The following is a 24495-nucleotide window of genomic DNA, read 5'->3' as shown; positions in this document are numbered from 1 at the left end:
CAAGCATATGAAAAGATATATTTTTTCATCTCAAGATCAAGACCTCTGACAGGTATTATCAAGATATTTCCTATTCCTTTCCTTTAAATTAGTTAAACTGTTAAAAATTAAAGAATTAAAAATAGTTTTTCAAGCATCAAAGGCGTCGTAACTAGCTAAATCAATGGCAAAACGATTTTCTCAAAATGAAAAAAAAATGATAATTTTATAAAAAAAACAGTCTGGTAATAAAGTTTGTAACTTGAAATACACAAAAAATAAATATGTAATTACTACTGCTAACATAGGAAAGGAACACGGACAGATTTTGTGTGATTTCAGCTGTGCTTTATTGTCAAGGAAGTCTGTGTTTATCTTCATTAAGACTTCCTTTAAAGCTGAACTGTTCAGTATCAGCAAGGTGCGCTTTTGTTGGCGTTAAAACTAAAAGCCCCGTAGACCGATTCATCAGAATAACTGGGTGAGTCCTAAAATTAAAGATTTAGAATAGTTTTTTCAAATATTAAAGGCGTGGTAACTAGCTAAATCAATGGCAAAACGATTTTCACAAAATGAAAAAAAAAAATGACAATTTATAAAACAGTTTTGTAATAAAGTTTGTAAGTTGAAACACACAAAAAAATAAATATGTAATTACTACTGCTAACATAGGCAAGGAACACGGACAGGTTTTGTGTGCTCTCAGCTGTGATTTATTGTCAAGGAAGTCTGTGTTTATCTTCATTAAGACTTCCTTTAAACCTTACCTGTTCAATATCAGCAAGGTGCACTTTTCTTGGCGGTAAAACTAGAAGCCCCGTAAACCAATTCGTCAGAATAACTGGGTAAGGTTACCATATTTCGAAGCTGACTTTTTTGGACTTTCTAAGTAGAAATCATAGAGATATTATAAAAAACCTCTTGATATCAACTAAAATCCTGACTTGTTTACTGCCATTTGATATGGTGAGCAGAAGAATGAAATGGCCGACATGTTCTTATCCGAGACAGCATTGTTTAGTTATCATGATAACACCAAGGCATTCGCCTCGCCAACAACGATTTCTTGAACCACATTTCCACTTTCGGGTTTGACGAATTCTTTTTCAGAATCGGGCATGCATATTCATTTCAGTTGCGGTTTTCCATTGTTTTTCCTGGGTGAAAATACAAAAATGTTTAAGAGGACTTAAACAGAGATAATTAGTTGCTCATTCATCTGAATCCAATCTCGGCCATCAGGCCCACGAAGATACATCAGAAGTGATGGTGTGGAAAACTAAATGAAGTACAATTAGTAGGCAGTCTTAAAACACATTTTTGCTCTCGCTTCAAATTCTTGCTCAGAGCAGACTATATCTCCCCTAAAATTATCATAATTATTTAAAATTAGGAAAATTAAATTGAGAATAATTGGCATTTAAGTCTCTAAAAATTGCGTCAGACCGTCAGAAAATTATTCACCCAAGGCAAGTAAAGCAAGAAGGGCTAATTTTTTTTACTGCAAACCATTTTACAGTAAAAAATTTTTGATTTGGAGAATTAAGGAGTCAAAAGATAACAACCATGAGCTAAGATGTCAGTTATGAATAAAGAACTGTTTCATGTGTAACATGTTACTCTCGCAGATTTTACACAAGCAATGAAGAACGCTTACAATTTAACTGAATCAATAATCGATGACTTCAAGCGAGGAGTTGAGAACAACAAGGAGACCATGGACGTCATTAAGATCATCTTGATAGTTGCTTACGTCATCATTCTCCTGTTCTCCCTCATAGGCAACTCACTTGTCATTCATATTGTACGCACACGCGTTAACATTCGGAAAAACCCGTTCAACTGGCTTTTGGTCAACACTGCTATCGCTGATCTCGTGGATGTCATAACAGCTTCCGCCTTTTCAATTCCATACTTCCTGTGTGGGGAATGCTGGTTTTCAGGAGTACTAGGAACAATTCTGTGCAAGCTCATTCCATTCTTCTTGGGTGTCTCTATTTGTGTTGCTGTCTGGACGCTCACAGTGATTGCTGCTGACCAATACCAGGCTGTCGTTTCTATCCAGAAAAAGGCCATGTCATCCAAGTCAGTGGTGCATTGCATTGTTGCCGTTTGGTTCATTGCTGGGGTGTTATTAAGTGTGCAGCTGTACAAATTCAAAGTAAAAACGGACCATGAGGTACATCGGTGCTACGAAGAGTGGTATGAGGATTCGGAAGAGCTTTCCAGCATCTTTAACAAAGCGGAAATGATTGCACGAGTGGTCATCACCTACGCAGTCCCACTTATCATTATCGCGTTTCTGTATTTGAAGATCGCCAACTTCTTGTCCAGGCACAAACCACCTGGAAATCTCAGCCTTAATCGGCAGGTTTTTGTCAAGCAAGCAAAGAGACGTCGAGCAGTGATCAAGATGATGATGACAGCTGTTACCGTGTTTGCAGTTTGTTGGCTTCCCGTACATGTCAACCATATAATGTCGGAATTTCACAGCGATGCTTACAACGCCATTCCCACATTTTTCCAGTGGCTGTTTGACTGGCTGGCACACGCTAATGCAGCAGTACATCCCTGGTTGTTTATAGCCTTCGGTGAACAGCTGAGGCTTGAAACAATGGGAATATTTCGAAATATTAGGAAAGTCAACAAGCTGAGACTACACGCTTTTGTCTTGCCAAATTTGTTCACACAGTCAGTGGACATTTCTGCTCCTAATGCCCGCAGAAGAAAAACAAACGCTAATGTTGCTGTGCTTACTGTCTGATGTTTGTCTTCTTGGTGGCCTATTTGTTTGTTTGTTTGTTTGTTTGTTTGTTTGTTTGTTTGTTTCAGTCATACAAAACAATGCCACACGTCTCATTTCTTTTAATGAGACCGTAAATTGAAAGAACACCTTAGCACAGGTAATCAACAATTTTACTTTGTACTTAGAACAGTATGATATATTGTGCAAACGGGAAATGGCGGTAATCGCGTTTTACTTATATATAGGTTGTTTCTTTTTTGTCTGACCATTTTTCACCAGACTTGTTGCCATGCATGCTACAAATTGTGACACGTATAACTACAAGTACACAAAGTGTAATATAAGATTTTCTACGGGAGCTGAAAGTCAATAGTCATGACAGTTTCCCCCAAAATAGAACCTGCAAGGATAATAAAAAGGCTCACGAAAAATTGTTTTAACCTAAGCATATGCTTTCTTACCTCAACAAATTCTAAAATGTCTGAAAAAGGTAGTTTCGGATGCTTCTTCATGCAATTTACTCCCAAACAGGTTGATTTTTTCCGGAGGCAAAGACTGCTGTTGAAGCTCAAATGAAAAAAAAAACTCACTCTCACAAGTACAAAAAACTGCTGGGAACTTCACGCGGCACATACTGCACACTCTCAGGAAAGTGAAATTTTAAAGCCGCTTAGCAGGTGGAATTTGTGAGAAAAATCGTACACCTTTGCTACAAAGTCAAATGGCAGGGCAAATGTTATTTTTATAAGAATTTACATTCATGCATACTAAAATGGATTCAAACCTAAAGGTGACCGTGGCTTGACTTAGTTCTGTTTGAAAAACTCGGGCCCCTGAAGAAGACTGGACACTGTGATGAGAATTTAATGTGCAGCGGTGAAGAGCTGGAGCTTTCCTCTTCCTGTGAAGAGGAAAGCTATTGGAACGTCGCCGTATGGCAAAAGGACAGCACGAGGCGAGTTATCAGGCAAGAAGCAAACGCAAGTTGGAGGGAAATTATGGACAGAACTTTGTATATTTGAACTGTTGGTCTCAGAGATAGTTCGAATTTGTTGAGTTAATAATTGGTGTCACATATAAGTTAATCAAGTAGTGATCAAATTTGCCTTAATCTACGAATAGTTTTTTTCTTAAATTAGTATGACATTTAATATTTAAATAGCATTTGCTTGAGGGTTCGCTTTTGCAAATAATATGTAGTATTTGCTGCCGTTGGAGTAAGTTCATACCTTAGTTTAATCCCTTTACTATTTTTCAGCTGCTGGATGAAACAGCAGTGATGGATGGTTAAAGTTATTACGTACTTTTGTGTTACACATTATAATGAAGTACTAAATAGTTGTAATTGTCTCATTGCTATTTGTGAATGCGATTAAGATCCACAGGCATTGTGCAGTTTTCAGTGGGGCCAAGAGTAAAAGGCCACAAAGATGTTGATGCTGCCCCGGACAGATTCGTAGTTTCTTGGAATCGCCTTGATCAGATGCTCAATGGCGATTTCAACGCAATTCACTATCGTCCTGGATAAGTTTGAAAAACTGAGCATGCAATGACAAAAAATCTAGCTCTACCTATGACAGGCCAGTTTCTCCGAAAACGAGTTTCGCTAGATTCGGAAACCACCAGGATTTCCTCTAGGCATTGGTTGTTCTTCAGGTACGGTCTTTCACTCTCTTCGCTGTTACCCGGAACCCTCTTGCTATAAGCATCACTAAATACATAAGTACGTTTTGAGTCTTATTGAGGGTACGTAGATCCTTCAGAACACTTTTTATTCCGCCTTCATCAATTTAGGTGGCCACTAAGAGCAATTTCCTGATGGAATGTCTACAACAGGAATTGCCTGGTTCCCCGTTGTATAGGCATTGACTTCCATTTGTTTCTTCCGCCTACGGAAGGGCGAAAAAACAGCCTCCCGTTCCAGGAGATAATCCATGCAGAATTGTCCGGAAACTGCCTGGTACTCACACACGATAAAGTGGTCTCGTCGTAGCCATGTCAACCCCATCCAGCCCGTGTTTGTTTCGTGTTTCTCAGCTTTGGTATTGTTATACTATACACTCTTTTCCTCAGCGTCCACAAAATGGGCCTATGACGTCATATGAAGTGAGTAACTGATTCTTTACAGCCGCCAGGGAAGCATCATGTCACTCGAACAATTTCAATACCAAATTATTATCAGATAAAATGTAAGAACAGTGACAAAGTTTGGCGGTTTAGAAAATATTTATAACAGTTATTCGGCAACGCTCAATGACTTTAGGTTAATGAGATAAATTGAAAAGTTCATTTTCTATTCAACAATAAGAATACGTCTACAAACGAGCGAGACACTTCGACGTTAAGATGCCAATTTTGCCAAACTCCTCTCTGAGTTCTTGGTAGAACAAGCCCGCGGTCAATTTCTTCAACATGTGCCACATCAACAGTTGAAGGGGCAGATGGCTTCCATTGCGATAGTTTGCCATTTGAAGCTGTCGGACGTCTTAAAGGTTGAGGCAATGGGAATCCAATACATCATTGAATTGATGTGGTCCTCCTGAATTGGTCCTGGAAAGATACACAACCTTTTCCTTTGTATCGGCATTTGATGGAAGGATCGGATATGAACAAATTCAAACCAGAACTGAACTTGCAAACTGATTCAATTTGCGCTAAAGTATTTGTTTAACCATCTATTAGTATTTTAATTTTAGCTCTAGACTATTTAAATATCTGCGCTCATAAACTTATTTTCTCTTGGTAAAGGAGTCAAGATGACTCCGAAACGTCGAGTCCTAAATGTCTATTATTATTATTATTATTATTATTATTATTATTATTATTATTATTATTATTATTATTATTGTTGTTGTTGTTGTTGTTGTTTTTATTATTATTATTATTATTATTATTATTATTATTATTATTATTATTATTATTATTATTATTATTATTATTATTATTATTATTATTATTATTATTATTATGCAAAAGCCGTTACGCTTTAAAACATGCTGATCTTAGATCCATGGTAAAAAAAATGGGGGTCACCGAGCTGGTTTTTTAGTTGTGATCATTAAAGCTGCAATTAGGATTGTTTTAAACAGGTTATAGCGTTGCTAAAAGTAGTAAACGTCTATGTCAGGGTAATGAATATAACTTTTTCACCAATGATTAGCCATTTGTCTGATACCATTATCGTTGTATCAACTGATGAAAAGTGGTAGGATTAATTCGTATAAGTCGTCATATTGTATCTGGATCGACCAACATGTGCTTTCCGTCTGTTTAAGGAAGATAGAATACATGAAGATCGTGTTTGTGACAAACGACGATCTTTCATTAATTATATTACTTTATTATATCCCGCTGGCCCAAAGATTCGTGTTTGCTCTGAATTTTGTTTCAGCGGTCGAATTTACGTTCAACCCGAGTTGGAATTTAGTTCGTCTCGACCCTAAACCTCCTTTGTGGAGGATTTGATAAATACTTTCTCTTCTTAGGGCGTATCCCTTTAGCTTTTGCAAAGAAAGTGGACTAGCTTGTCCACTTGCCTTATCTAGCTTGTCTTATCTCTTTTGTTTATGTTTTACCATATGCGTCAAGGCTCCTACTTTTTATTTGCCCAATTTTTATTCCAATTTCTGCATTTTGCATTGAAATCAAATTGCTGGTTCCTTTCCAGTCGAATCAGTGCAGAAGTGGTTGATTTCGCCATCTGCGAATTGAATTACTTTAATTATTTTCATACCCTAGACATAGAACCTAACCACAAGATAAACAAGCGGGTGAAAGAGGACACCCTTTTAAGCTTTTAAGTATAAGGTTCCCAAGGAAGGTAAATAATAAGGATTTTCCTCAAGGTTAAAATAAACAGGTATCAAATATTAACTACGAAAAATTATAGGCAAAGAACTTTTTTCATTTCAAGATCAAGAACACCGACCAATTTTTATTAACTAAAAACTTCCTATCCCCTTCCAGTCAGTTAATTAAGCTATTCAGGGTTGAAGGGCTGAAAACATTGTTTTTCTAAAACATTTGAAGCGTGCAATTAGCTAAAACAATCGTGAAATTATTTTGTCAAAATAAAAAGGTATTATGCTTTGAAAAATGGTTGTCAACGACATAAAATTAGAATTATATTTCTAATTAAGTTTGCACGTTAAAATTAGCATAAAGTACATATTAACTACCGCTTACGTAGGTAAAGAACACCGACAGGTTTTGTGTGATTTATTCAGTCAACGAACTCTTTATTCTGACTGTAGATGTGTTTATATTCATAAAGACCTTTTAACAATCTTAACTGCAATCATCAAGGTACATATTTCATATTTTGTTGTCGGCGAAACAGAAACTCTGGCGGTAGGTACTGTTATTTCATAGCAGACTTAATATATAAGAAAAGTTTGATCTCAACAAAAAAGGTGTTCATGAGTATGAATGGCTGATGTTGTTCTTCAGTGTTTTAATTGTGAGACAGATATCCTCAAACGAAATCTGTACTTCGGCAAAATTGCTTACTTGTCACGATAAAATTGAGCTTTTAAAATGTTTACGTTGGCCTTTAAGATGTATGAATCATTTCTTGAACCACCTCTTCAAATTTTGATATTTATGTTTTCCTTCTCGCATTTCCAAAGTTTCTTATTTCGGGAACTAGCATGCTTTTTTATTTCATTTTTTGATCTTCTCTTTTCCTTTCTATTCTCTGAAGAAAATGCATATTTATAAGCATATTAAACAGACCTTTAACAGAAATAATTATCTAGTACCTTATCTAGTACCTGAATTCAATCTTTATCATAGCCCGAGATGGTACATGAAAAGCTACTATATAGAAAAGTAAAATCAGAGGTCAGCAATTTTTTCACCCTGTTTTTGCTCCTTCTCCTTTAAATTATCTCTCAGAGTAGATTACATCGCCACTCAGATTCTCATATATTTTGGTGAAATTGACTGGAGATAGACCAGCAAACCGCTTGATAATTGCGTAAACCTGTCTAACAATTACTCGCCAGAGGCATTTAAAGCAAGTAAAGGTTATTGCTGTTTACTGCTATCAATTTTATGTTAAAAGATTTATATCAAAAATTTTAGAGCGGAATTACTCAATTAGAATAAAATATTGTAAGCTAAGACATCACTATCATGTTCAAAAGTCTGTTCTCCTATGAATGAATAAAAAAAATGAATGACATGTTATTCTCGCAGGTTTTACACAATAAGCCATGAACAACTCTTACAATTTAACTGACACAATAATCGACGACTTCGGACAAGGAGATGGGAGCGCCAAGGAAACCATTGACGCCATCAAGATCATCCTGATAGTTGCTTACGTCATCATTCTCCTGTTCTCCTTCATAGGCAACTCGCTTGTCATTCATATTGTGCGCACCCGCGTTAACATTCGAAAAAACCCGTTCAACTGGCTTTTGGTCAACACCGCAATTGCTGATCTCGTGGATGTCATAACAGCTTCCGCCTTTTCACTGCCAGACTTCCTGTGTGGAGAATGCTGGTTATCAGTAGCAGTAGGAACAATTCTCTGCAAGCTCATTCCTTTTTTCTTGGGTGTCTCCATTTGTGTTGCTGTCTGGACGCTCACAGTGATTGCCGCTGACCGATATCGGACTGTTGTTTGTATCCAGAAAAAATCGCTGTCTTCCAAATCAGTGGTAAATTGTATCATCGCCATTTGGCTCTGTGCTGGATTATTATTGAGTGGGCATCTCTACAAGTTTAAATCGAAGACAGAGTATGGGGTATCTCGGTGTTACGAAGAATGGTACGAGGATTCTGAGGAGCTTTCCAACATTTTCAACCAAGCAGAAATAATTGTCCGAGTGCTCATCACCTATGCAGTCCCTCTTATCGTTATGGGAGTTCTGTATTTGCAGATCGCCGTCTTCTTGTACAGGCACAAACCACCTGCAAATCTTGGATTTAATCAGCGGGCTTTTGTCAAGCAAGCGAGGAAACGTCGAGCAGTGATCAAGATGATGATGATAGCTGTCACCGTGTTTGCAGTTTGTTGGCTTCCCGTACATGTGAGTCACATGATGTCGGAATTTCACATCGATGCTTACAACGCCATTCCCACATTTTTACGGTGGCTGTTTATCTGGCTGGCACACGCAAATGCCGCAATACATCCCTGGTTGTTTATCGCCTTCAGTGAACACCTGAGGCTTGAAATGATGGGATTATTTCGAAAGATCCTGATAGTAAATCAACTGAGACTACGCACTGTTTCCTTGCCAAATTCCCTCCCGCAGTTGGACATTACTGCTCCTAGAGCTTACACTAGAAAGAGAAACTCGACTGTTGATATGCATGATGTCTGATATTTGTTTAAAACTAAAGTTAAATTGGCCACCGTCAAGGGATTCAAGAGTTGACATTTCGAGCGTTAGCCCTTCGTCCCAGCAAATCAAGGAACTTTGGGTTGTATGTGGATTGTTGTTGTTTTTACTTTTTTAGTTGGTTAGCGGTTTTGTTCCTGTTGTGTCCCGCATACAAGGTGAAGAGTTCCATTGTTTCTATTGAGGTGAATTTTATGTAGTAATCAAGTAAGTACATTGAATGTACGATACAAGTGATCATTACTTCTACTTTGTAGCTAGGATTGAGTAAGGTTATCGCCTCTTCGCCTAGGCCAGGATTAAAAGTAACCAAACTTTTTTCATTCTCTTCTCAGTTTCAAAAGCGTTTTCACTCTCAAGCATGTTAAGTCGTAGCTTAGGCCAAATATGGCAAAAATCTAAAACCAATTGCAGAAATTTAATGAGAGACCATCAAATCTGGTAGAAGCACAGAACTTAATGACCCTAAGTTACTGACTTCAAGCCTTGAAAATACATCTTAAGTCACCAGTTATCATTTTTTCTTTGTCTGAATAGAAAGTCTAAATTGGGCTGCTTTGTTTGCACATGATGACCATCAATTACAGTGTTTCCTTCGCGGTATGGTTACTCTACATGAATCTGTCCGGAAAGGCTAACTTCAATTTCTAGTTAAGAATATTAGTTAACAAAATGGGTAACGTAACTTAAAAAAAAGAGAATTTCTACTCCATTACGGACACATTTAGTGTCACGAACAGCTACACATGTTTAGTGCCTGGTCACATATGAACCATTTTTGGCCTATTTGAGAATTTCGTCTTAACAAAGTTGTGACGCCATAAAACACGTGACCACCGTAATTGAACCTTACAAAACTTAGGGTCACTGTAACATTTCCATTATGAATTTGTAGCAACCCTGGAAATTGAAAGATAATGCCCACTCTGACAACCAACTTTGCGTTAAATTGGTGGGAAAAGTCTCCAAATTTCAGAGCTTAGTTTGTTCTCATTTTAGAGTCCTAAAAATTGGACATGATTATCGTCCACTTCCGCGCTTTTAAATTTCCTGCACGTCGATTGCCTGACGTCATACGGTTGCCACTGTTGTCAGGAAGCAGAGTTTGTTTTGTAGGGAATAATTGAGCAACCGATGTCGTCATAGCATCCAAAATGGCGCCGCGTAGAAAGTTTTTAAAAAAGCGAAATTAGGTGATATTAAGAGACTTTTTTTCGAACATTAAGATGCTATCTCCACTTTTCAAACTAAGCTTTAAAACAAGACGCTATTTCCAAAAAATTAATGTCACTTCATTGTGAGAGTAGCGCTTCCATTTAGGCAACATTGATATCAAAGATGGGTAGATTTAACTCCGCGAAATGAATGAGCCATATTTTAACCAGCTTGACCTGCTCATTTTCAGTTCAGATTTGGAAGTAGTCAAAGTCAAAAAGTAAGAATAAAAATCTTCTTGTGGTGGCAAAATAACAAGAATCTGCACCCAATTTAAATAATTTACAGGGCACGAGGGCTCCAAGCCCAGTGGTATCCTCGTCTCTTCTCCTTCGCTGCAGCGAAGCCAGCCGCACAAGCAGAATCGTTGTCATGAATCAGCAGTCTTGCCGGGAACCTCTTTGCTCTGAGGATGCCTTCAAGAAACAATCAAATGAAACAGACATTAACGGCATAATTCGATTGGTGCTGCAGTAGCGACCGATAAGAATGTGGCGTAATAGTTGAGTTCACATTACATAAATGCATAAAACCAACCTCAATATTTTACTTCCAACCTTTAGAGTATTTATACTAGGACGCAATATAGCTTATGGTATGTATAATGTATGTGGTCTTAGCCCTTAGCCATCATGATTCAAACTGACGCCCCTCAAAATAGGACAATCGTTTCTAATATTTGAAGAATGTGTAACCAAGCCAACATCATCTTTTACATGTTTATGGGACTACTGAGTCTTGTTACCACCAGACTTGTATTAAGCCTAATTTCGAAATTTCTTTTTAGGTATAATTATCATAACGCTTTTACGCTAGAAACAATGGGAGAGCAGCAAAACTGCCCAAGGTCACACTGGATTTTGCGCTCCATAGTTTTTATTTTTTAGGTGCCTCGATATTTAATTCATTGCCTTTAAGTTTGAGAAACATTAATTCTAGAGTGTTATTTAGGAAAGCCTTGGACGATTATTACCTGATTATTTACTGTAGTTCTAACTTAGTGCATGTTTTGCTTTTACATATTTTAGTTATTCTTATTTGTAAGTTTAGTCAACAGGACCCCGTTGATAACCGTACTCTATACTGGAGGGCTATCCTGTATATATATTCGATTATTATTATTATTATTATTATTATTATTATTATTATTATTATTATTATTATTATTATTATTATTGTTATTATTGTTATTAGTAAAGGTTTAGTTATACATAGACAAATGAAAACAAACGATAAAAACGAACAACGTTTCGGAGTCGTCATGAAGCCATTATCAAGTTTGAAGTGGTAGAAATAAATAAAGTCAATGTCAGAAATAGTTCACCAGTTCAGAAATAGTTCACTTCGAACTTGATAATGGCGTCATGACGACTCCAAAACGTTGTTCGTTTTTATCGTTTGTTTTCACCTGTCTTCTATTATTATTATTATTATTATTATTATTATTATTATTATTATTATTATTATTATTATTATTATTATTATTATTATTATTATTATTATAATTATTAGGTAAACTAACCTTGAACGTTGACGCTTTTTCAGAGAGCGAGCTGTGATGAGCTATAGGTACTACAGACGAGGCTGATAACCGCTTGCGAATGTAAAGAAAAGCTTTCAGAGATTTCCATGATTCTTTCTTTCGTTTGAAATTCTTGCGAATCTTAAAGACAAGTAAAAACGATATTAACACTTCAACCGTTTAGTTAGCGCTGGTAATCACCTGCTCTAACGTCTCCACATGAGAGTGTTATAGTAAATCAAATTAGGTTAATCATTAGCATCTTAAACAAGTTAATAGTATCTATGATAAGAAAACGAACGTCTCGGTGAGGAAGCAAAATATAATTAATTTAACGTACAAAACAGCTGAAATGGGGCAAACAAAATTAAATCAAATAATTATGGTATTGGTATCGTTCAAAAAACATATCTCTGGGATGTGGTATTTTGGAGGGTCCACTCAGAAGCACTGTTTTAAAGCTGAAGAAGTTACATACCTCAGAGTTGAAAAGGCAATGGAGGAGAAAGATGAAAAAACCCTGGAATATGAAAACATTTGCTTCAGGTGTGACTGAATATCTAATTCGATTAATTCACATTTAATATCCAATTATACACTTATGACTGGAAAACCATACTCACTCCACCCTTGAATAACGCCGGTGGAAAATGGAGGACCGATTTAATGCCTATTTGAGCGTTTCCTTTGCCCGATGTATGTCAAACTTTGGGTGTTGTGCGGAGGTTGGAAGTTTGGCGTGAAGTACGTATATAGGTCAAAAATGGACATTCTGGGTGCAGAATGTTTATTTTACAGTAACATAATCATAAGTTCCACTTAAAACGAGTTGTGTATGAGCCCATAAACAACGAGGCACATATTTTCATTTTTCCTGACCGTGCGAAGATATTCATTTTTTACACCTGTACAAGGCAGGTTATGACGTACACAAGCCATAGTTGGCCCGGACGGTCAAAGTCTGACTGGATTTATAACAAAGGTAGCATATAGCAACTCGGAGTATTACTACTCCTTTCTGCCTCCACGCCCACTGTAGTATTACCTGCATAGTGTTAAACAGCGAGAACAAATACTGGAATACGATATTATGTGTAGCAAAAACCAACAGGCCAAAAATCCACGTGACTCCAAGAAGAGGGAAGAGCACCGCCAGCGACTTGAGAGTGGACCTAAGATAATAGCAAAAAACAACAAGCTGTAGCCGATTGTCTTCTAAGACCGATTTCTTAGCTGTCTTATCAATTAAAACTGATAGAGAAAAGTTGACTCAAAGCCATTCAAGTACTAGATTAAATATGAGAGGGAGATCCGTATCGGCGTTTAAAATGACGAGCAGAAGACGAGACATTGTAAAACCCATACAGATCGAACGCAAATATTTTAACGTATTTTTATGCGATTCGGTCATTGGACATGCATGTCAAAATATCATAGGTCCCACAGGAGAGAGAGGACGGGACAATAGTAGAACTATTTATAATTTATAATTTTCAGTCACTGGTAAACCGATAGGTACAGCGACAATTCGTTTTCGTTCTCCGAAAACTGAAGCGGAAAAAATTGCCTTACTGTCTGAAACAGTACCTAAAAATGAGATATACAATACAAAATGGGCGGTGAACGTTTTTACTACCTGGCAGAACACGAGAATGAACAAAAAAGCGCAGTCAGAAATAGTTGGAAGGAACGGACTTGAGAGAACTAATGTCGACGACTTGTCAGCCCCACTCGAGCACACGTCCGCAAAAATTCATTTGTGAAGAGGAGAAGCAAACTGGGTAACGGTGCCCTCCTAAGACGCTCTACCTACTTGATTGCGGCATTAACCGCAAATGTACAGGGGAAAGTGGCTTTCAACATACTGAAAAAAAGTGATAGGAGGTAAAACGACATTCTTTGAAGTAATATTTTTCGTTTTGTTTTGCATTTTAATCAGTAGAGATCTGTATCAAAAGTTAATGAATACTAATTAGCTGAGCAGGAGTTTGTATCAAAAGTTAATTCTACTGTTTAAAAATTCATCAACCCCAGCCTTTCTCTGTTACCTATTCAATCCCTCCCCATGCTTTCACGCAGTTGATTTGTATTGGTGTTTACCGAGGTGTACATGTGACTCAAATACTACCTATTGATTGGTCATAATTAATGAATTTTACAAGCCATATTACAATACAGGGAACTAATTTTTGAAAACTTTCTGTGTTAAGATGCGCCCTAAATACTACAGAAATAAAAAAAACTTTTGCTGAAAAACGATACTTCGCATTCAGGAGAACGTCATAAATCCAGACCATATTTTTAGTTTTAGTAATTGCAAGACAGACGACATGCCACTAAAGTTAATAATAAAGCTAGTAATACTTTCACCCTAGAAATTTCTCTGTTCCTGAAATAGAAAGATAGCAGAGCCTATCGTTTTGTTTAATTGAATAGAACGATCATAAAATACAAAAAAGTAATCTGTGTTTATATCAGTCTAAACGTCATCGTCATTATTATCATCATCATAGGTATATAGGTTACTAGTTATAGTTGCTATCGCCACCCAAAATAAATAAGCAGACTGACACAGCTAATTACCTAACAATGTCACCCATACACGTTCTTCCTGATTTCTGAAGGCGACAAATTTCCTTTAAAACCATAGCTAAAATCACGATGTTTGCCTGAAACAAATAAAAGTAATATTTTTATTATTTAACTAAATATTATTTAGCAATTAATTAAACATCGCGAATTTAATGAGGTAAACTTTAGAGGCACCTCTCAAATAAAGATTTAAGGGTGTACAATTCTCCTCCTCTTTTCACATCATATCATTTTTTAAAATCTTAAATGTACAAGGCGTACGGAAGTGCGAACATACGAATGTAACAGCGTTTCTGCACCCGACCATATACGCAACCAAAGTTGCTTAGGAACTTTTGTTGGTCTCAATCTTGTTTTGTTTTGTTTTTGTTTTTTTTTAGAACACCGAAAAAGTAGAAAATTTACTAAAACTCATAAATCACAATTTACATCCTGCAAATCACTATTTACATGTTTTGTAAATTTCAATTTACGTGTTGTGGGGTAACATAATTTACATGAATTTTTCAGTTTGGTTTGACGAAGTAAATCCACTATAAAAAGTGATTTACAGAGTAACTTTCAATGATGGTATTTCATCTAACCTGTAAAAGACGTGTAAAATGTAGCAGCGACATTTACAGTATGAGCAAGTGTAAATAACTTGTAAATGTTTGTAATAAAAAATACTACGTAGCTTTTGTCACCAAATACTGTAAATGGTAGACTGCTCAGATGCTGTAAATATCTTGTAATTCAGAAGGAGAGACCGGCTCAGGAACTGTAAATATCTTGTAAATTGAAAAAGAGAGACTGCCTAGTTCCCGTGTAAATATCTCGTGAATTCGAAAAGGGAGACTACGTAGTAACTGAAAATGTCTTGTAAATTGAAAAGGGAGACTGTACAGATTGGGTAAATATCATGTAAATCGAAAAAGAGAGACTGCTAATGCTCTGTGAAAAACATGTCAGTTTCAAAAGGGAGACCGTAATATCTTATTTTATACAATGAACTGTGTAAAGCTCGCGTTTTGATTGGTCTAGAGGAGTGTGTGATTAGAGTATAGACGCACGATTGACGTCATCGAGTGGTGTGACCGGCGCACGTGATCAGAGCCAGAGCGACTGGTCAACAAAGTTTTGCAAACTGTTTTTGCGAGTAGCGGACAAACACAGGCAAATTTTCTCAGGAAAGGAAAACTGTTCAATAAAAAATTGGACAAAGACCGTTGAGAGTGGCCTCAACCAGGATAGGAAAGCTAGAACTTTGTTGTGACGTGAAAAGTAAGCAAATATTTGTCGAAATATGTCGCCGATAGAAATCTGGTAATGGCGAGTAATCGATTACAGATCGCAGTGAAGCGACTTATATGCTGTAATATTTTGAGGTCAGGATTTCCTTCTGGAATAAAGGTTAGTTTCGAAAATATTGTTAGTGAAATTATTTCGGATTATACTCTTATTTAGAAGATCACAATTGCATGTGTGTGGTAGTCCAAAACTGAGTTTGCTGGAAAGTTTTTGACTCAGCTCAGGCAACGCGATGCTCGCTCACGAAATGTGTTGAAATGTCTTGGTTATTGTATAAAACAAATAGATTCCATTTTGCCGTGGGTCTGTACTCTGATAACGCACAGAGGACGTCAAAACGTGGTGAGAACATCAGTCACGCTAGTACTTCTTTGTTCTCGTCACGTTTTGACGTCATCTGTGCGTTATCAGAGTACAAATGGAATCTATTTGTTAAATCGAGCTGTATTTGCGTTCATTTTGGCCATTTTACTGATTGTTTGCATACTTTCTTGCGTGCTTGTTTAGCTTACGTAGTTCCGTGTTTGTTGTCGTTTTAGTGTGTTCGCTTCATTGTTTGGTTGTTTCATTGTTTGTTTTATTGTTCCTTTTTTTGTTCATCACCCCTAACTTTGATATCCCTGTACTTACCAAAACAGTCCCAGCAACTGGAATAATAAAGGCAAGCAAGGTGTTTCGTTCTGGTGAAATCCAGCAGCTGAAAGCAAAAGAGAATACGTATCTTTTAACTTGTATCAAGAAACGTATTTCAAAGATTGTTAAAGTCTGTCACCTCCTACGTCCTTTCACTCACACAAGCCATTTTTACACAATCATATTCTCTTATTACTTTACCTGGTGTTTGTTCCATACTCGGAGTATCTACTAGCAGCTGTTATGAGGACAATCAAAGCCGGAACTCCTGTTTGAGCAAAACGAACAATTATGACAAGTGCAGCGCACACTTTCGCGGACTCTTAACAAATGCAAAGGTCACTTAGGGTATTCTTTCTACGGTTTAAAGTTGCCTTAGTCTACATTGTGTTTCCTCTTCTGTTAAGTTGTAAGGGGGATTTTCTCTGAAGAATACGAAATGGGAAAAAAAACATGGATTGGAACGGTACTAAATTTCATCACTAGAGAGAATTGGGTACTTCAGATAGAACTAAAACCTAACATTTTTACACCTAAATTACGATATTCATATTGACATTTAGGTTGGTTACAAGTTAAGTGTACTAACCCCAAGCCAGCACCATATAGTGGTATATTTTTGAAGAAAGGTTGAAGACCTTCACGACCATTGTGTAAAGATGGAGTCCTTCGCATAACATCCAACCAAATGATGTTAGGTAGAAATAATGAAGCATTATTGCTGTGAATTTACATTGAATCTACAAATGAGAAAAAAATGTTATTTGTTAACCAATGATATACACATTTTTTTTATTTTAATACGGTATTACCTTGTTCTGGGTTTTCTCTATTCCCGCAAGAAATATTGTCTGAGAAACAGCGATCGAGATCAGCAAGTTTCCATGTATGATATGACGGTCGGTGCTGAACTGTCTGCTGAGAATAAGAGGCAGTACATAGTTTGTATTGCATTTTGCATATAAATATAACTTTTTTCTCTCACTGTGTCGCTGTATATAATATAAATATAAATTAAAAGAAATTTCTGTCCTTATTGCTTTTCTTTAATCACCGTAAAAATGTCACAAACTAATCAATGGATGTTTTACCGTCAAGTATATTAACGCAAAAGGTCACCTCTCTTTTTTTTCCCCTTAAGAAATACGCAATTCCTTCAATATTTAGAACGACTAAACTGGTTAAAATTAAAAACATTACGTCATTGCCGTAAGCCTCTTAAAAAAATACATCACTAAAAAGCGTGTTCCTAGGGAATAACAAGCTAAAATAAGCGGCATCAATGTATGTAAATGGAATCGTTGGAAAAGCTTATTAAAACGATGGAAATAATCCCCTGAATCCCAACCCAGGAGTGACCTTGCCGCTTCCTAATACAGACACCCCTGAGAGAAACCTTTGGAATGTAGGTTGTTTCTTTACTATTAGAATCGTTAAGGTTCCACTATTGCTAAACGTTAATCAGCGAATGAGAAACATTTCAATAAAGTGCTAATAGTACATGTAATAGTCATCCTTTATGAAACCTGATTAGCTTTTTTTGTGCAAACTTACGTAAAAAGGACAAAGGAAGCAATGGCGGCCACCGCTCCAAATAAGGACACACCGCATCCCAGGTACGTAATCACACACAGCGCAAATTTATTGGCATTGGACAACTGTAATGAACAAATAATATGTTAACAAAATGTGAAAGAAAGATCCCTTTTCCTTGAAAATTACTCGTTTTGGTCTAACAACGGATCTATCGATAAAAAGCTGAAAAAGTTGTAATGACCACGAGAAACAAATTTTAGGTTTTTTGTTTAACTCACCGACTCCTACAAGGACAAAACCTGTCAGTCTTCAGGGGCACATGGTCATTGTTCCACCTGTGATTTCAACACTTTTACTGTTTTTTTTGGTTAACCAAGCGATAAGTCAATTAATGAGCATCAGAATAAAATTTGAGTACAAATTAGCTTTTAAATGTTTCTGAAACAAATCGAAGTTAAACTTGTCCTTTCAAGCCAAAGGCACTTTCCGTTGAAGATTCTCACATTTCCTGACACTGTGACGGAAAAAACCTTACTGCCGAATAAATTACGCGTAGTTAAAAGTTGTATTTACCTACAGGGTCATGAAAGTGCTAAATTTATATTCAAGGAATAAATGTTTTTTATAGACGTACCGGAGACTCCGCAGAACCCATAAGAATGGCAAAGTTTGTGAGATGATCGCAGGCGCACACTGTATGCGTTTTATTAGAATGCTCCGTAACCACGTGACAACCCTCACGGGACCAAGCTCCATTGCCGTGAACAGTGCTGTTAACACAAGAATAGAAAATGCACCAAGCTGATGAGCGTGAGGATCTTACAGTTAATGTCCAATAGGACAATCTTTCCATCTTAGCCATGATCACTTATCCAGAAAAAAATAAGAGTCTCAGAACAACAGTTTACTTAGTTAACATAGATTATGCGGAATACACCAACAGGATGCATGGAATTAAACCACAAATTAAAGGAAAAGTGAAGTATTACTGACAATATTGAGGATTGAGATGGGAAACAACAGACGAACGTTACAGGCTAACCAATTTTTTTTTTCACTTCCACAAACACTACCTCGCTGTAATTATTGGATAATTTGTTACCATAGAAAAGACGCGTTTTTTATTGTATTGTTAACTTTGTTTCTCAGTTAAAATCAAGCTTACCCTTATATGTCATTGTGGGTAATGGTGATGTAAAATAAAAATTGTCCATCGACCGTTCCAGGGAGTAAAATTCATTACATTGCAGTATGCAGTGTTTTGCTCGAAAGGGTCCATTTCAGCTAGATCACACGTAAATAAAAATGATGCAATTGATAAAACACCACTAAGGATGTGATTAAACTCGAGAACCAAGCAACGTTTCAAAGATGTCAACGGCAAAAGAGAACTATCACTTGTTAAGTTTACCAGACGTTTTACAAATAGCCCTTGAATGGATCAGAACTACACATTGTATAAGGTATATTAAATCTATGACATATTCATTTCATAAATAAGGTTAAAAAAATATATTCAACTTACGATATAGAGAAGTCCCAGAAAGCACAGTACGTAAAATCGTTGTCATCAAGAACCTATGCCAAAAAATTGCCGTGGGGTTGAAGGGTCAGTTTGGGTTATATTAATGGAAAAGGATAACGATAAGGCAACTCAGTTCATGCAGTTTTAAAAATTACTTTAAGATAAGCAAGTAGTAAAAGGGGTCGATTTGGTCCGTAGCCAATCACAGAGCCGGGTATCGCCCACATGATCAAATTGGACGAATCAGAAGGCCGGTATCCGGCTCTGTGATTGGCTACGGACCATATCGACCCCTTTTACTACTTTAACTTGAGTCGCTTCCTTTACTTTAATTTGAAACTGAAGTACAGAGTCTGTTCCACAGAAGAAAGAAAATAAATTATCAGTTCTTGTTGCACACGCAGGGATTGTGGGATGGTTTAAACTGCTATAACCAAAATTGAAACGGTCTAGCCCTGTTTTCGGACAATGGAGTTTTATCATGTACAAACATACCTTTAAATGTTTCATTACAATGATTACATATCCTTCTAAGATCTTTTTCACTGGTACGCAGAGCAGTATGGAGATCACACGACTGTTGAGTTTGAGGATCTCGTTTGTACCGTTCCTGGAATAATTATAAATTTTATCAGTTTCATTAGTTGACGAGAAATGTGAGCTCATTGTTCATATTTGAAATGGCTATCCATCCGTCTCCCAAACCAAAGGTACTACTGTGGCACAAATGTATCATAATACTGATGTGTTTAAGAAGAGCACCTAAAATCGTAACCCTACATGTTTGAACATATTATACACACGGGTGCCAACCATATGTATGTTTGCTTTGATATATTCGACTTTTTATAGTATCCTTTTATATTCAGATCGACGCTGGGGCCAATTTAATAAAGCGTTTGCACTTGTAACTAACAATCTTGCTCTCGTTTTTACACGCTCATGCAGAAAATGAGTCCAAGATCATCGGATTTCCAAACACCAAGAGGTGTTAGAAAATCGGATGAAACAGTCTTTCGAGTGCTTCCGGAGCTTCTCAAACCATTTATAATTCTCAGAAAAATTCAAAGGAAAAGTTCACCATATTTAATGGTAATAGGCCATTTCGAGTTGCTGAGAACCACATTGTGAAAGCGAGGCTAAGTGCAAAGCTTTTCATATGAAAATTAGTTTTGTTTGTATGTGAATGAAACTAATTTTCACAATAAGAACTTTGCACTTAACCTCGTTTTCATAATAAGGTTCAAATCAACTCGAAAATGGCCTATTCACCGACGGTAGTGATTTCCTTTCTTTGTGTTCATGAATTAGTAATGAATTTGAGAAGATACAAGGTAAAATGGGGGAAAGGAAAGAAGGAGGTTAGAGTTATGGGTTAGGGTTGGATCTGAAGTTAGGTTCAGCTTGCAGTTAGAGACTACAAGAAGAATGTTTTACCATTTCGCATTGCTTGGATAAGAACTCAAATAAGCCCAGTCTAATTTCAACCAATAATAGCGCTGGCAAAATTAATCCACAAGGCTTACTTACATACGCGGTGGTACCACAGAGTGTAAATTCAAATATAGGGCACTTGCAGAGCGGCATGGATCTGTAAAAGAATCCCATTTTGCTGTCTAGTTAGAAGTACTTCTTGACGCGAGCTAAATTCTTTAAATAGGAAAATACAGTCAACTCTTTCGTAGCGATCACTTCTTGTAAGCAACCACCTCCCGTAAGTGACCACTTTGTAAACAACCGTTTTGTTTCTCAGTTAACTACCGTTTCAAGAGCTCTCTCGTAAGCGACGACCACTCAAATTTCCGCGACTACTTCTTAGGCCAGAAGTTTGACATATTCTTTTGTTTTCTGTTTCCGGTAAGCGACCACCCAACATAATCACGTATAATCGTTAGTAAATCATTACTCAGAAGTAACAAAAGTTCAATTTTTTAAAATGACGCTACCCCGAACTGCTGACAAATAATAACAGTTTACAGACAGAGAAGATGGCTATAATTAGATCTGTAGGTAAACGGGAATTGTTACACTGATCTGTTCCAATATGTTATACAAAGTTTCGTCAGAAGAATGAATGGATGTAAAAAAAATCAAATAAATTAGTTTCAATTTGCCTAATTTTAGCTGCTAAGGTAATATTTTTATGTAATTAATTTATTAATTAATTAACCAATCCAGTACTAGTCTCTTTTTGTTGATCATTCCAGTAAGCGACCATCTCTCGTAAGCGACCACTTCGTCGTGCACCAAGGGTGGTCGCTTACGAGAGAGTTGACTGTAGTCAAAATACAATCTAGGAACCTTAAGCAAAAAGATTTCAGATGTTTCAATTGGCAAACGAAAGTTTTGTGTTCTGTCTCTTCTGTCGGTGCAATTTTCTCTTGAATAAGGTTAGGAAAATGCTTCTCTTTACGTCTCTGGCTTCACGCTTATGACGTCAAAATTGGCCAAACAGTGTAGACGTCAGCGTTCTAGTTGCTTTTAAGTTCCTGTATAGAAAGAACAGCAGTAAAGATCCCTTGCCCTGAAACCACATACTTGATATAGCACCTAAATTAAATCTGTCACCGAAATATTTCCATTGCTTACTTACATTTATCTTTGCTGAGTAGTTTTTGCGGTAACTGAATATAGTCGGACACCTGATCCCTGCTGTTGTCGTTGAAAAGATCAAGATCAGGAAATTTGTACGCGCCACTAACGTCCGCGCTTTCAAACACTAAATTTAGGAAAAAGAAACACAAATTTCAGCAAAACAACAATTGCAAGAACTATAAAAAGAGAACACCTGGCCTGAAATCCGCTGAAAATTGAAGCCAAAGATTCCATATAATAATCGGAATCTTCACTTCAATAGCACTTTAACATACACTGCAGAGTTAATTCTATGATCCATCATTTTTGTCCTTAATGCTAGTGGTACAACATTCAGTTCTACCCTTCACATTCATACTGCCGCAATTACCACCTTGAACACCCACGACTTGCTACCATCTGGCTTCTTAGCTCAGTCGGTAGAGCAACGGACGATCAAATCCGGAGGGCGTGGGTAAGATTTCCGCCGAGGTCGAAGACTATTTTCGTTCCCTCGTGCGATCTCCCATTTCCTTACTAGGGCTAACGCTCAGGTGGGATATTCATGAGTTCACTTTAGCACTTTAATATACACTGACCCAACATTCCATGTAATAAGCGCGGTGAATCCCTAATTCAGCTTTTTATTGTTCTCAATGTTTTTGATCTACTCTTCATTATCTCACTCAGAACTTTTCATACTTTTTTAACGTAAATTTACCCATCCAAAGACCTACCGAAGCTCTTCGTAGTTATTTGTATAGTTTCGTTGCTGTTCATCAGCTCTTTCAGGGCATCTTTCCATACTTCTTCCAGCACTGCTATGACTTCAAAAGCATTGAATGCCGATGAACTGTTTTTAGTGGAACCAAGGTCCTCAAGAACATCTTCAGCATTAGTTGCTGTGGCCTAGGCAGAAAGATGATTTTAGAATTTCAGGCAACGAAAACTTAAATTTAAGCAGATGTAAACGACTTAAACAAAAGTAACGTACATAAAAAGACTGGAATTTAAATTTCTTATACATAAAACTACGAAAACAGGGAAAAGACAAGTTGTATACTTTCTTCACCTTTAAAAATCTCCTTATCATTGTTGTGGATGCGTTATTTTTTATCCTCTCCTTGGACATGTTAGCCTCGTTTTTGAAGCAAGTGAACTACGAAATAAAAAAAGGAGTAAGAGGTAAGAGATAAAAGAACGTAAGAAGAGTGGAAAGTGTGGGCGATCAGTTTTGAACTTGTTTTAATTAAAACTATTTTGAACCTGATCTAAAACAATAAAATTTATCTTTTAAAAACTAAATTTTCGCCAACCTTCTGTTGGCAGATTAACAGACAAAAAAAATCAAACCTTCTTGGGAAACAATCGTTATTTTTGAAAAACTTGATGCTCTAGTGTAAACTAGGGAAAGTTCTACGGGAACTTTGAAATATCGCTGAAGATGCTCAGAACTGACATGATAATTTCAAAACTCCGTTCAAATTTAAAAAATACTGGTCACGTGTGATGTAGATTGAACGTAACAAAATGCTTCAAAGTAACAAGCCAATCGTTATCCAGAATAAGTTGCTTTTCCATCATAGACTTACACCCAAGCAAGATCTGAACCATGCGTTGGGATCCAAACAGGTGAACGGAGGCCTTTAACGATTTGGATATACTGTTATGGATTAAATAAAGAACTTACTCGATGGTTTGAGACGGAGGAACATATGATGCCACTATCGATTTCTGAAAAAAGCCTCTGTTCATCTCTTGCTTTTTACATTTTTTTTTTTTTTCATTTTGGTATTCGCTTACCTTTTCTTTTAAGGGCATTGACTTGCAAAGTGTCCCATTAAAAGAATTAACAAGGGGGCTGGAAGTTCTGGGAACTAAGAGAAGACATACAAAATCACCATCACAAGTATCTTGAAATTCGAAGTACGTTTCACCACACACTACCTTTAATAACTAATAAATAATCCTAACCCTGAAAAAACCCTAATAACTCAAGAAGAAAGAAAAAAGTGTCATTCACCACAAGCTGCTTCGTTGAAGAAAAACAATAAACAACATAAAATATAAATTGTAAAGAAAAGGTCCGTAGTGCTTAGCTGTGAAGAGTTGCAAGGAAATACACTTCGCTGTTGTTTCAATTGGCCTTTCACTCCAACGTAGAATAAATTAACATGCAATATGCTGGCCATGGAAGTACCTGTTGTGGTCGAGCGTGACTTTGAGCCCTGCGAGATCGCCATAGTAGGCCGCAACGCAACGGTTGGTTTTGCTACGAAATTCAATATTTTTATAAGAACAAAGGCAACAACAGATATCTTTTATAAGGAGAAAAAAGTCTGCCCCCTTATTAAGGAGGGATTTTACCTAAATTTGAATGAAATTTTAAGAGGTTTTAAGAAGAGATAGAAGAAAGAAAACGATTTTTGGAACACCAACAGACAGTTGACACCTACGCAAGAGCACCTCAGGTTGCTAGTGGACTAACTTGGTGTCCGTTTATTAATTATTAACTACAAATTCTTATTTT

At 36.8% G+C, this 24495-nt stretch overlaps 3 protein-coding genes across 4 annotated transcripts in view; 2 read left to right on the top strand and 1 right to left on the bottom strand.

Annotated features, from left to right (window-relative positions):
• Window positions 1–758: 758 nt before the first annotated feature.
• LOC146470416 (neuropeptide Y receptor type 2-like) lies at window positions 759–4352 on the top strand. The gene is made up of 2 exons (XM_085122001.1): window positions 759–824; window positions 1608–4352. Exon 2 carries the CDS (start codon window positions 1622–1624, stop codon window positions 2741–2743), a length of 1122 nt encoding a protein of 373 aa, XP_084978127.1. The 5' UTR covers window positions 759–824; window positions 1608–1621; the 3' UTR covers window positions 2744–4352.
• A 2070-nt stretch (window positions 4353–6422) lies between these two features.
• LOC146470415 (prolactin-releasing peptide receptor-like) lies at window positions 6423–9112 on the top strand. The gene has a single exon (XM_085122502.1). It carries the CDS (start codon window positions 7942–7944, stop codon window positions 9058–9060), a length of 1119 nt encoding a protein of 372 aa, XP_084978628.1. The 5' UTR covers window positions 6423–7941; the 3' UTR covers window positions 9061–9112.
• A 137-nt stretch (window positions 9113–9249) lies between these two features.
• The window catches only part of LOC146470413 (adhesion G protein-coupled receptor L2-like), a 21357-nt gene continuing 6111 nt past the window's right edge, over window positions 9250–24495 (bottom strand). The window contains exons 5-23 of one of the 2 annotated variants that reach the window (XM_085122498.1): window positions 24166–24237; window positions 23769–23842; window positions 23038–23124; window positions 22703–22874; window positions 21985–22110; window positions 20922–20982; window positions 19887–20001; window positions 19392–19444; window positions 18501–18636; window positions 17885–17988; window positions 17143–17248; window positions 16920–17070; window positions 16532–16598; window positions 16328–16394; window positions 14399–14484; window positions 12861–12987; window positions 12294–12335; window positions 11816–11956; window positions 9250–10709 (exon numbers count right to left, since the gene is read on the bottom strand). In XM_085122498.1, the coding sequence (XP_084978624.1) occupies window positions 10671–10709; window positions 11816–11956; window positions 12294–12335; window positions 12861–12987; window positions 14399–14484; window positions 16328–16394; window positions 16532–16598; window positions 16920–17070; window positions 17143–17248; window positions 17885–17988; window positions 18501–18636; window positions 19392–19444; window positions 19887–20001; window positions 20922–20982; window positions 21985–22110; window positions 22703–22874; window positions 23038–23124; window positions 23769–23842; window positions 24166–24237 (1826 nt within the window). In that variant the 3' untranslated portion in view covers window positions 9250–10670. The remainder of the gene's footprint in view (window positions 10710–11815; window positions 11957–12293; window positions 12336–12860; window positions 12988–14398; window positions 14485–16327; window positions 16395–16531; window positions 16599–16919; window positions 17071–17142; window positions 17249–17884; window positions 17989–18500; window positions 18637–19391; window positions 19445–19886; window positions 20002–20921; window positions 20983–21984; window positions 22111–22702; window positions 22875–23037; window positions 23125–23768; window positions 23843–24165; window positions 24238–24495) is intronic. The other variant, XM_085122499.1, reaches the window with a different exon arrangement.

The sequence above is a fragment of the Pavona decussata genome, unplaced genomic scaffold (assembly GCF_977016875.1).
Source record: "Pavona decussata unplaced genomic scaffold, jaPavDecu1.1 SCAFFOLD_114, whole genome shotgun sequence".
In the NCBI taxonomy this organism is placed as follows: domain Eukaryota; kingdom Metazoa; phylum Cnidaria; class Anthozoa; order Scleractinia; family Agariciidae; genus Pavona; species Pavona decussata.
This window is presented reverse-complemented; position numbering and strand designations above follow the sequence as displayed.